This window comes from Psittacula echo (genome assembly GCF_963264785.1).
Source record: "Psittacula echo genome assembly, chromosome: Z".
Taxonomy (NCBI): Eukaryota; Metazoa; Chordata; class Aves; order Psittaciformes; family Psittacidae; genus Psittacula; species Psittacula echo.
This window is the reverse complement of record NC_137742.1, coordinates 9,674,030-9,687,220: the sequence shown is the minus strand read 5'-3', so window position 1 is coordinate 9,687,220 and position 13,191 is coordinate 9,674,030. Positions and strand designations below refer to the sequence as shown.

The 13,191-nt window shown below is 42.4% G+C and overlaps 1 protein-coding gene across 14 annotated transcripts in view; it reads right to left on the bottom strand.

Annotated features, from left to right (window-relative positions):
* Nucleotides 1–13,191, bottom strand: part of CELF4 (CUGBP Elav-like family member 4) — a gene marked incomplete at both ends in the record, with an annotated part of 693,842 nt that overhangs the window by 78,226 nt on the left and 602,425 nt on the right. For 7 of the 14 annotated variants that reach the window (XM_080637032.1, XM_080637040.1, XM_080637033.1 and 4 more), the window contains one exon: nucleotides 1,164–1,292. In XM_080637032.1, the coding sequence (XP_080493158.1) occupies nucleotides 1,164–1,292 (129 nt within the window). The remainder of the gene's footprint in view (nucleotides 1–1,163; nucleotides 1,293–13,191) is intronic. The other 7 variants (XM_080637038.1, XM_080637042.1, XM_080637035.1 and 4 more) reach the window with 1 other exon arrangement.

The following is a 13,191-nucleotide window of genomic DNA, read 5'->3' as shown; positions in this document are numbered from 1 at the left end:
GAGATCTTCTAGTCCAACCTAGCTTACCACTTTCCAGTGGGGCAGCCCCTGTCTTTGGGTCTCAGGGGAACTAAAGTAGCTATCTAATTGAAGGAAGGTGCCCACGGTTTATTTTCAGCCATTTATATCAGGAAGGCTGAGCTTTACTGGTGTATATCAAACAGCTGCCCTGTAATGCTAGTGTGAAGTCTTTTTCATCCGCCAATGATTTTATGGAACAGCAATACCGTTTTCCAGTGTATCACTGTGATTTGGATTTTTTGCCTTCCCATTGCAAAAATATGCTGGCTGATGTTGTCACATGTCAAAATATCCAGTGAGATATGAACTGCACCTGCAGAACTGGTTTCTTCTCTGGTGCTGCACATTCCAACATAGCTTATGATATATTGTACGCAGATCAATATTTAATGGACGCATTACACTGTCAAGAGAAAAGGGCTTCCTATTCAAATTGAAGTTACTTTGTCTAGAAACTGATGGGGAAATAAATGACCCTCCTATTCAAGAGAAAAGCCTCATTCTTACACTTTGGCTCTAGCAGAGAATCCTTTGTGCTCTCCAGACAGCAAGTGATGCCAAAAAGTTGAAGGAGGTAAGGTACCTAGTTTTGCAATGAAGAATTTGTGTGTTTCACATGGTAAATGTCTGCTGGGTGTAATATTTAAATAGGCATCTATACTTTTGCAATTGTGATCACTGGCTAGTATGGGTTTGTGCAAAGACCAAGAAAAGAAGGAAGAACATCTGTGGCTGGTGGCTGAGAAATAAGCAGAGATAATGGTTGAGCCATGAGTCAATATGTAAAATATCAACCCTGGCTTTGTTTAAAGGAAGAGCTGCCCTCTTCAACAGGGTGGGAAGAGCACATCTTGAGTGAAGGTTCTGTCCTTGAGTGTAGGCTCTGTCCTGTGAGCAAATGGTAGCCATCAGTTTACACATGGCAAGACATAGCTCGTAAAGAGCCAGTATTTTTAAGTGCAATTGTTTTTTCCTCTCACACAAAAGCAGACAGCAACCAGCAAACTAATGGCCTCCCTTGGCATATGTGACCATTCCTAATGTAAGAGATGATTCCTGGCAACTAGACAGTGACTTTGTCACACCAGAAAATTATATATACCCTGAGATTGGGTCAAGCTTGATGCAAGCCCCCACCTTACCTTTGCTGTTGCCATCAGGTCCCCGAAGGATTGTGCACTCCTCGATGTTGCCAAATGCCTCGAATAGCCTGCGCACATCGTCTTCTGACTGCTGCTTATTGAGCATGCCCACAAAGAGTTTTCTATCTTCTGGAACAAAATAAAGAGATGCTTACCATATTTCAGGAGGGATGTGAAAGCCAAGATGGCTCAGTATCACATGCAGAACAAACGGTGATTTCATTGAGGTGACATGTTTAAGAAGCTGCTAGTCTTTTCAGGTAGCTGGCTCAAAAACCTTAATAGCTTTTGACTTTCAATGAATACTTGAAAATAATTTGGCAATTTAAAAAAGTAAACAAATAAAACCCTGAAAAAATTTACTTATATATAAAATCTCTCTCTGACTGCTTCTCAAAATCTAGGCACCGAAGTCTTCCAAATCAGCTTTTTCTGACCAATTTTTGCAGTCAGCTTGCGGTAACTGAAATGACAACATTGCTCAGACTGTGATCCAAGAGGAATGTGGATAAAGATAGCATATAGAAATAAAGTCCAAATGAAAAATAACATAAGTTAGTAGCCCTCGCAATACTAAATAAGTTGCAGAAAAAAAAAAAAAAAGGCAGATTTAACATAAGCTGTTTATAATCAGGATATAAATCAGGAAGCCGCAGCCTGTAAATGGAGATTTGTCATTCATACCCACTCACAGGCATATACGTACAAGCTTGGATGAGGTTTTTAATATATATTTTAAGTTATTTGAAAAAAGCCAAAAGTTTTTGAAACATAAAGTAGACTTATATGATTGCTAATATCTGAGATAGCTCAAGCAGGTGGTATTTCATGTCAAAACAAGACATGGTCTGCTAGTAGATAGATAATTGTATTTTGAATGAGGAACTCAACACGACCCAGCAGTGTGCGCTTGTGTCCCAGAAAGCCAACTGTATGCTGGGCTGCATCAAAAGGAGTGTGACCAGCAGGTCAAGGGAGGTGATTCTTCCCCTCTACTCTGTTCTCCTGATACCCTACTTGGAGCACTGTGTGCAGTTCTGCTGTCCTCAACACAAGAGGGATGTGGAGCTGTTGGAGCGAGGCCAGAGGAGGCCGTGGAGATGCTCTGAGGCCTGCAGCAGCTCTGCTCTAGAGCCAGGCTGAGAGAGCTGGGCTGGTTCAGCCTGGAAAAGAGAAGGCTCCTTAAGGGGAGACCTTAGAGCAGCTCCAGTGCTTAAAGGGGCTACCAAAAACCTAGAGAGGGGCTTTGGACAAGGGCCTGTAGGGACAGGACAAGGGGAGGGCTTTAACATGACAGAGGGGAGATTGAGATATTAGGCAGAAGCTCTTCCCTGTGAGGGTGCTGAGGTGCTGGCACAGGGTGCCCAGAGAAGCTGCACCTGTCCCATCCTTGGCAGTGCTCAAGGCCAGGTTGGACGGGGCTTGGAGCAACCTGCTCTAGTGTGAGGTGTCTCTGTCCATGTCAGGAGGTTGGAACTGGATGAGCTTTAAGGTCCTTTCCAACCCAAACCATTCTGTGATTCTATGATTTACACTTGAGCTTATACCAGTGTGGGGATCTTCAGTCCAGAATGAAACACATTAAGAAAATATTAGCGAAAACAGGTGAAACTAATGATCACTGAGCTGGTAGAAATATCTCGGATATCACACTGAGTGATGTCTTTATATTAGGTTTATGTTCAGAGACTAGTACCATTACAGCAAGAAAAAAAGAAATGTACGTAGGTTACATTGTGTATGTAAACAGGCCATTTGCACATGATTCGTAAATGTCGCATTTATCATTCATTAAACACTATGTAAATGTGTGAACCAAGATTTTTTTTGTTCACCTTACAGAGCAGATGTAACAAATTTGAATAAATACATGTAAATAAATAAATAGTTTGATTTTTAAAAAATTATTTATTTTTAATGCTCATGTCACACTAAAGCTTAACAAAACATTGGTTTGCAACAACCCTTTCCTGGCTGACTAATTGGGTGATTTATGTCACTTTTGTTCACTGAGAAATCATTCCTGTAAGCAATCTGTCCTGATTCAACTAGTGTTTGATCAAAATTCCCCTCTCCATGACACACCTGTAAGCTGGAAATTACTTTATAGCCTTGGATGAGGATAATTTTTCATGTAGTGGATACTGAGTGAGAATATTAGGAGCTTTCAATCCTGCAGCCAAGTTATCCACATGAACATAAAGTTTACTGCCCACAGAAAACTGTTATGTTGCCTTCAGTTTGGTTGCCGAAATGGTAGGAAAAATAGGTTGAGGAGGATACATGTGCATTTTGATAGGGGAGAAAAACAAGAATAGCCTTGTGATAGACACGTTAAAGCAAGAAATATGCCTACTTTATGTTGGAATTGATGAAGCAAAGGGACTTTCTGAGGTCGTTGCTCATGACACCAAGTTCAGGATTTACTGGTGCACAAAGCCCTAACTGACACTGTGTACATTATCCCCTCTCAAAAGAAGGTGCTCTGGATATCTAAAAGGTTTGTTTCCTTGATGGCCAAACTGACCTTCAAAAGAGACTTTTAGAGGTGAGGTACAAGCCTTAGAGAAGCAGCTACTGAAACTGAGGGTGAGGACACAGCGTCTTTCAGTGTAGGCCTAGACAAAGCCTTGGAGAAAGAGTTCAGTCCAAGCTCCAGTGGTTGTCCACACACTGGAGGAAAACCCACCCAGTAAATGAGACCAGCTGCTCTGGAAAATGGGAGGTATTTTAGGATGGAGGCAGAACAGTGGGAACAAACTAGGAACACCAGCAGAAAAAGGTTTTGCGTAGAAAGATTGTGTCTAGTAAATACTTTCAGCACAGAGGAAGCTGTTATATTGTACTTCATACAGTTTTCCCTGTTTCAAATAAGCTGCATCAGCAAAAGCACTCCTATAGCTGTGTAACCGTATTTTCACCAGGTTTTTCTGCTAATATAAATGTATCATTTAAAAAAAATCACATCCCTCCTCTGTCAGCAAAACTCTCTAGTGTGGAACTGTCCTGAAACTGCCTTGTCTGGTTTAGTTTATGCAAAGCTACAACTAGGTGTTTTAGGAATCTCTTCATTTTACATTCTATTTTACTTATTTTATTTTAGGTTTTTTATCCCCCTTTTATGCATCTCTGCAGGACACTGGGACTGATGATGCCTTTCTCCAGTGCTGGCTGGCAGTAGATGTGGTTCTTTGTTGAGCTGCCTACAAGGTGGCCATCTGACCACCAGGAACAGGCTCTGCCGATGGCGAGGACCACCTTCCCCAGGAGCTGCTGGTCCAGCTGCTCTAAGGGAGGTGGCATGAAGAATGGCCCTATGGCTAGACAGAGCTCAGCTCTGCCTGGACATCACCTCCAGCCCCGTCTCCAAATCAGCACCCTGTCTGTCTCCTGAAAGCCCATGCCTTGGGTTGTCAAGGGAATCGTTTGTCACATCTGCCATCTGAGAAATCTGCACAATCACACACTCAGCTAATAATAAATGAGTCAGTTTAACAAGCCTTTTGTCTGTGAGAGCTGCTTCTAACAAAGTGCTTCAGTTACCTTCCACATCCCACCCCTGCCTGGGAGCTCAGCAGTGTATTTTAACAATGCTCCTCACACATCTCAGGTGGGAAGAAAGAGGGCAATATCCAGCAGATTGGACCTTTCAGCACATTCCAGGTCTTGGCTAATGAGTTTATCCTCTAATGGACTTATATAAGACTTTTACACCCTGAGTGCTTCCATACACTGCTCTTCCAGGTCCCAAATAAAAAGCTGACATATCATGAGCCAGGGCAACTACTCCTACTTTGTAAATATGTCTGAACAAGGCTATGAGATGACAGAATAAAATGACAAGAGGATTCACTGGTGTGAGTAGCAGCCTGAGCAGTGACACTGCCCTGCAGTGTGGGGGCTGAGTGTGGTGTCTGTCTAAACCTGTGCTCCATTTTTGTTTTCCCCATGTGATTACCACAACCTGAGTCCATCATGACTGCTCGGCCCATGGAAATAAGCATGGATGGCTATCTCTTTGTGCTGTGGCACCCAGGAAAGCCGAGGAGGCTTTTGCTGATGCACCACAAGGCTCTCACCATGAGTAAACTGAGTCACTCCAATAATATTGAGAATTAAGTTCATCTCAAGTCTACCCCATTTTGCCATAAACAAGCTACAGCAACAACAGGAGCCAGCACCTAACTATTCTTCCTAGGAGGGCAGGTAAGTAAAGAAAGGCCAACACAATGGCAAATGAGCTCCTAAACATCACCCCTTGGTGATATTTCCAATACCCTCATGAAACCAAGCTTCCCTTTTCTTGATCAGCAGTGGGGATTCGTACCCATAGGAAAAGCTGGCTGCAAGGCACAGTGGTGAAGAAATGCAACTTGTCAGATAAATATACAGAATCTATAAATCTCCCCGCCTGTGTTTATACAAAGCCTCGGCACCTTCCCCAGTGTAAATAGGGGTTAAATTATTCCCTGTTCTATTTGTATTTAAATGTTATGTTTCTATGATAAGTGTAAGGCAGAGGTGTCAGATGGGCCCAGGCGAAGGAGACAGCACGCATGAAAGGTGAAATAATAGAGCATTGCAAACCAAGTGCTGAGAGGAGATGGGAAGGGGGGACACGCGAGTGAGGGGGAGAAGGGGGAGGACGGGCACTAATTAAAGAGACAGAAGGGACAATGAGATGCAGGATGTTTGACCCTCTGCTGAGCAAGAGGACAAGAACAAGAATCACAGCAATTGTGAAGGGACTGGGGGAAAATTAGGGTCACTCACAGAGAGACATGACACAGGTTTGTGTTTATCCAGATAGCTCTCGCTAATGTATGTGTGTGCACGGGGGTACATTTAGCTAAGAGTATATAAATACACTTGTGTTCTCGTATTCCTCATGCAAAACAAAGAGGTTGAATCTTTGTATCAGGAAAGCATAAGCTGGCTTTATCATCTAGAACATTGCATCCAAGGCCTTGGAAATAAAGAGGGACAGATCTATCACCTTCATGGCCCAGGCTAATCAGGAGGGCAAACCAGGAGATCGCTATGGTCTCTTCTAGCCATGAAACCACTTATTCTAAAGCCCATGAATTTCTCTGTTTCATCCCGAGTTCATTGCCAGGGCACCACACATGGATGGTGTGTGTGCTCATTCATGCAAAAGCAAAACTGGTATTTACATATTTCTGTATAGGAACAACCATCTTCTGTATGCCCATGGTATTCAGCAGAGCAGCTCTCTGATGTTACTCGGTGCCTTTGGCTTTCTAAGCTTCAGGACCAGGTTGCTGTATGGCTCTGTTTCAGAAACTAGATGATAATTAATTCCATTATTTATATAGTTAATAATTATTTGTCCCTGCTGCTATTCCCTTCCTTCCCAAACACTCCTTAAACACACAGTGAGGGACCAGCTGCAGTGCCTCTGTCCAGGCATTGGGAAGGACTTTAAGCTTATCTCCTTAGCACCACGACAGAACAAACGAACAGTGCAGAGATGTTTTCTGTGCAAGTGTGGGTAAGAAGAAAATGCTGGTGCATATGACCAAGTAGCACTTCTACCACAGAGTATGCAAGAGGCAGAATGAATCTTCCTTACCCGTTCTTCTGACTGGTCTTTGGCAGAGAGGGGAGAGGAGGCAGCACTGAAGTTGTCCATCATAGAATAATACAGAATCATGGAATGGTTTGGGTTGGGAGGAATCTTTAGAGGTCATATAGTCCAACCCATGCTGCAATGAGCAAGAACATCTTCAATTACATCAGGCTGCTCTGAGCCCTGTGCAATCTGACCTGGAATGTTTCCAGGGATGGAGCATCTCCCAGCTCTCTGGGCAAGCTGTTGGAGTGTTCAGCATTGTTATGGTAAAGTGTCCTCTTAGTATCTAGCCTGAATATAGCTTCTTTCAGTTTAAAACCCTTATCCCTTGTCCTGTCATGACAGGCCCTATTCAAAAGTCTGTCCCTATTGTTCTTAGAAGCCCCCTGTAAAGATAAGGACTGAAAGGCTGCAATGAGGTCTCCTTGGAGCCTTCTGTTCCTCAGGCTGAACAACCCCAACTCTCTGTCTTTCTTCGCACAAGGAGTTCCACCCCTTTTATAAGTTCTGTGGCCATCCTCCGAACCCACTCCAACAGGTTCATGTCCCACAGTGTGATCAGGAATCTACCAGAGTCACAGTGATGGAAAAAAGCTGTAAGCCTGGGTTTTTTGGACAATCACGGACAACGTATCCTTCCCAGGCCAAAGAAGAAAGGAAGAGCTGTAGGGCAGAGGGGTGATCTGCAGGTGTCCCAAACATTATGAATGTTTGTGTTGAGTTCTGAATTCAAATCTACAAGCTCAGGCCGGATTCCCTCTTCATCCAGAGCCCCCGAGCACCACCCTCAACCCATGCTAATCAGGTGGATGAATAGGATAAAAGCAGGGCACTTCCTATTGCCATTTTCAGACCAGTCCTGCAGCTCCATGATGACGATTACAGCCTTTTCCACAGGAGAAGTGATTAAAAATTCTATTGTAGTCAATTATAAATTAGCTAATTATCTTCTCCATGGTACCTTGCTAGAAAATACATGAACCTTGTAAAATGGAAGTGTTTCAAAAATTAGGACGGGGATAGAAATCCAACAACAACCAAAAAAGCCCAACCCACTCTGGAAACAACGGAAACCTACTACTACCTAGCTCCAAACAATGGCAACTGAGCCCTCCTTCCACCTGCAGAGGCTCCTGTTCCCCCCCCTTTTCACTCCTCCTCCCCATATCAAGCAACACCCACAAGGGGCTGATTCTGCTGCAGGCTTTAAAATGTTTGCTGAGTTCACCTGTTCTTTGCAGCTGAGTGTTGTGGGGCATCCCTAATCACATCTTAGTAGGAGTGATTTCTTTATGCTGATCTCTTCTCCTCCTCCCTCTCCGGTTTGCTTTTACTTAACAGATTCTTTATATCCCATACGTTAGCAGATATGATTGCACAGCTGCTGATCTCCAACTGCTGGAGACAGAGGCTTTGAGACACCCGGGCTATGGAGAATAGCAGCTAATCTGAACATCTGTGTGAGGGGGACAAGCACAAATAAATATAAGACCAGGTGTGGGAGCATAATTCTCTTGCACAGAGAAGGAAGCTTCATCCCACAGGTGCGCTACTCTTCACTGTTACATCTGAAAAACTCTAGTTTGAAGGATTTCACTTATTTAATCACTTGGCTTCACTGTAAGCCTCGACTTGGACATGGATCCTGTATACAGAGTGAAGGAACAGCTGTACAATAGACACCAGGTCTAACTCAGCGTGCTGCTTCTGGCAATAGCCACTTGTGGATGTCTCATAGAAAGTCTGTAACAGGGGAAGAAATTTTGTTAATCCCCCCAGATATTCTCCTAAACCCCAGTGATCTGCAGTTTAGGGACTTATAGAGTCTGTTGTGTTTTCTTCATATGTAATAGTTTTTAAAGTGTGTTTCTTTGATGTAATTGTTCAGTTGTCTTTAGAACCCATGTGAACTGGGAGTATCCACTACATCCCGCAGCAAGACATTCTGCAACTTAATCACGCGTTGAGTTAGGAACCTTTTTCTTTTGTGTAATTTGAACATGCTACAAACTATTTTCAGTTGTCAGGCCCTAGAGCTTCTTTTAGAGAAGAGTGGAAATCACTCCTGATCCAGTTATGGAAGAGTGGACCCATGAGGATAAGCAAGAACTTGGCGAAAGTCTGTACATTTCAGACTGGTGTTTGGGACTCCTGGGTCCCATCTCAAGCGATGCTCTCAAATATTGTGGAAGGCAAAATCACTTTTCCCTTAGAGTGATTTGTTATCCCTTGTACTAGTGAGATGGATGACCATGTAGTTATGTTATTAAATACTTACAATACATCTCTGCCAAAGAAAGTGGCCTCAGTGGAAATATGGGCTACATAAATTAACTACTGCAAAAAACAGCCTCAGTTTCCCCATCTGCAAAAAAGAATTATTGGTACTTACATGAGGCAAAACTGAGCATTGCTTAGGTTCCTTGGTGTTTGCCATTAGCCATGAATACAAGGAGCTCTGGCAGTAATAATGAAAGGCACCCATTAGGCTGGTGCTGATTTGACAATCTATGGCTGAACCATCTCATGGCTGCTATAAGATCAGAGTGGCTGGAAGTTCCCTAACATCTTTTTCTTACAGGAGGAGTCCATGGTGAGGTAGTAAAGGCAGGGTTTATCTTGAATGGAAAATCCTGTTTTTGCAAATGACAATTACTATAGATCTTGGAGTTGTCTTCCAGGAATAATTTTTCATGTTGTGCAGTGTTGTGATCCCTAAAGACAGTGCCACTTTCATTTAGGTGCACGTAGCCATGAGAATACAGGTATTGTTTGCTGTTGATCCTGTGAACATCTGGAAAGATACTTAACATATTGCCAACTAGTTAACCCAATGTCTAAGTTTATACTTTTTAACTAAATGTGCCTGGGCCTATTCTCTACTTTTGGAGTCCTCACCTATACGACAGTCCTACCCTCCTAACAAAAGACCTGGTTGGCAGCGAATCAAAGAAGTTCTTGGTCTGCATGAACTGCTAAACCATGTCTAAAAACTGTTTGGAAGAGCAAGCATGTGAGCAGGATGGATAAGTTGTGGAACTGGGACAAAAATGGAAGGAGATGTGGAAGGTGGTTCAGACCAGGAGGATGAATGCTGTTTGGGCTTGCCTGGCCTGGGCTCCTGTGGCAAGATCTGCTGTCTACCTGCACTGAAGTTGAAAATCAACCTTAAACGTACAGCCTCATCTGGACAGTTCAGATGAAAAAACACTTAGGCTTCCTCTGTGCAGGCAGGTTATGGACAAAACTTGGTCAACAGGCCAAGCAAACCCTGCCATGAAGACATAGCCTAAGCAATTCTTTTAACTGAAGACTCTTCTTGTACAGCTGAGAATATTATATAACCCCAAGACAAATATCTTGCTGAACTGCACCGTCACAACTGTCCATTGCCAAGAGATGCTATTCCCTGTGCATATCTTAAAGGACAGGTTTTATGGTGTTTGATAGCGAGCTGGGAAAACAACATGCAACAACCCTCTTTATTAGTAGCTATTGCTTGGATGGTGAGAGCCATCTAAAACCTGGTGTCATGCAAAGCACAAAGACTCTGCCTGATTTGTGCCTGGCAGACCATAATTCTTCCACATTTATTCATTATCTGAAACACCCAACTGAAATATTTCTGAGAACTATTCATGAGGCAATGCTTTTTAGGAGAAGACTCAAGAGTCAAAATCTAATCTTTCTAAATTCAGTGTATAGTCCAATCATCCACTTTCTCTTCACCATTCCTACACAATAAGAGGAATATTTGAATTCAAATCAGCCTTCCAATCATGAAAAAAAAAACCAAACAACCCAAAACCTCTTTCCCTAGATATGAGTAGCCTCTGCTATTTCCTATTTCCTAGGAACAACCCCTGGAAATGTTCATGGGAGAAAAGCGTCTAAGGAGACCTAACATTGAAGTGCAGATGTGTGAAGCTGTGCTGTAAGTAACTCTGAAGGATTTTCCAGGAATGCTTGGGCTTCTTCCTCCTGGAAATCTATGGATGTTTACCTGGGCCAAACTTTAAGAATTTCCAGAAGAAGAAGGAGGTGAAGGAGAAGACTGTCTTGTACTATCAAATGACACCTCAAATGAACACTGAATCATAGTTTTACACTTGTTTTTTTTTTTTTTTGGAGGCAACTTAGATTTAAATACAACTTCTACCGCCTTTGGTTCTGGGGAATTTAACACATCTTAATTCCTATGTGTAACATCCCCTTTTCACTCTGTGGCCACACAAGGCTGAGGCTGAGCCTGAAGGGCCGTTTTGTTTTCACGCTCACTCAAGAGTAAAGCTTAGAAGCTTCTTGACAAACTCCGCAGGGTCAATGGTGTCAAGGCTGGTATGTCAGGAAAATAAGTTTCAGTTCCTAAACTCATCTCACTGGTGACCTGTCGGGGCTTTGAAACCCTTTCCCGAAGCCTAGAAGGCCAGGACATTAATCCATGGTAACACTCCAGCCTTGAGCACCGAGGACTATTGAAACAGCACAGACATGGGCAGGAGGAGGGTGGGAAGGACATATTTTCTCTTGCAGGAGCTGGGACGACATTTCAGATCAAATTAAACTTCAGTTTTTAAAGACTTCAGTAGAGGTAATTGAAACACTTCCTCACAATTGCCTGAACCTAAGTGTTATCTCTCTTTTCCTCTGTATATCATCCCTTTTCCCCCAAGCCCGAGACAGCCCCGCATGGCCACAGCCTCCTTAATATTAAACACAGTGATTAAATGGGATTCGCCAAAAGACAAAGGGCTGAAAACCTGCCAATTGTTAATCCCTCTTTCACTGTGCTTAAAAATTCCATTTCCTTCATTTGAAGAAAGGGGAGTGGGGGGAAAGAGAATTATACGCCTATGTCTAATTTAAATTCTGGTGTCGCGGGTCCTGTTCCCTTCTCCCTCTCTTGACGTCTGAATATATTCCTTTATTACCATTATTACAGCTTTCTGATTGCATTAAAATTCATCCACACGCTTCTCTCCACATTCCACTTTTCTTTTGCCAGTTTTTTTGCTAATTCCCTTTTTCTCTCCCCCTTCCCTCCCCACTTTCAAATTATACAGAATGTCATTAAAGACCTCCACAAAATGCCTCAACTCCTTTTTCTCTCGCTTTTATAAACTTGCTGGCTTTCTTCCTCTCCATCCCCTTGTCTACAAACAAAGAAAATGAAGGAGAGGCAAAAGAATACAATAATAATAAACAAATCCGAGCAGCATGTCTTGTAGGTCTCAATAACACCTTTCCTACATCATACAGCTCCAGGCCTAATGCTTACTTCAGTTATGAAGCCGTATTTCACACAGAAGTTTTGTGTATTATTTGTTTGACACTTGTACCTAGAATGATCAGCTAAAATCAAAAGTGGAGTGTGCCAGGCTATATATGTAAGTGTGGAAAGAGATAGTGCTGCTGGTAACCAAGTTTTGTAAGCAGAAAAATAAGGAGTTTGGAAAGATGATTTCACTTTGTTTTACAGAGGAAGACCTGAAATCTTGTAAGGATTTGCTTATGGATATGAGCAGTGGAGCTGGGCATGCAGTGGATATGCCCTATTGCAGGTTCAAGATATGAACTTAAATGTGATCTACAAATTAAATCCTTCAGACATCCTACTGACTGCAAGAAGACATTAAAAGCTATGTTTTTTCCCCACAGGGCAGATCACCTAGAAAGAAGGTCTGTGTTTGCTTAAACCAGTCCCACTTTATCTAGGTGTAAGTCCCAGTCTGTCAATTTTATAGATAAAAATAAAGGTAAGAATTGGACTTTTCTCCTGCATGGTATACCACATTGTGCCTTAGTTAATCTATAAGGTGAGGGCGTGACATAGTGCCAGTGTGAGGAGGCTGAGGTGACTGATCCCCCTAAACTGTCCTTGTGATATTCGTACCCCAGAATTAAGAAGCTGTTGTTGAGGAACTTCCATTCATTTTTGCCAGTTCTTCCTAGGGTCCTTAAGTAGGTTTGTTGTTGTTTCTTTTTTTTATTATTATTTTTATTGCTGTCACTCTTAATTACACTGACATAATGAAATGACTGAAACTGGCATGAAAACATAATTTTCTTTCTATGGGAAATACTGATGTCTCAGAAAATATGCTTCCACTTTTAATTGGAGAGGCCAAAGTTCTTGTGAAATGGAAGTTCTTCAGTTGTGAAATGTTACAGGGCATTGTCTCAGAGGAATAAAAATACGTTTGTCTTAATAGCCTCAAAACATTAAATATATAAAGCAGAATGGCTGTGGTTGTCAGCCAGACAAAAGAGAGTACATTTTCACGCACTTTATGAATAACTGAAAAACGTTTCTGCTATGGGATGTTGCTGAATGTAAAAGTAATAAATTAGCTTCAAGGAGAATGAGACAGATTACTGGCGGTTGTGTCCACTTGCTGCTATTAAACATGAATATCCAGATGCAAAATATATCTA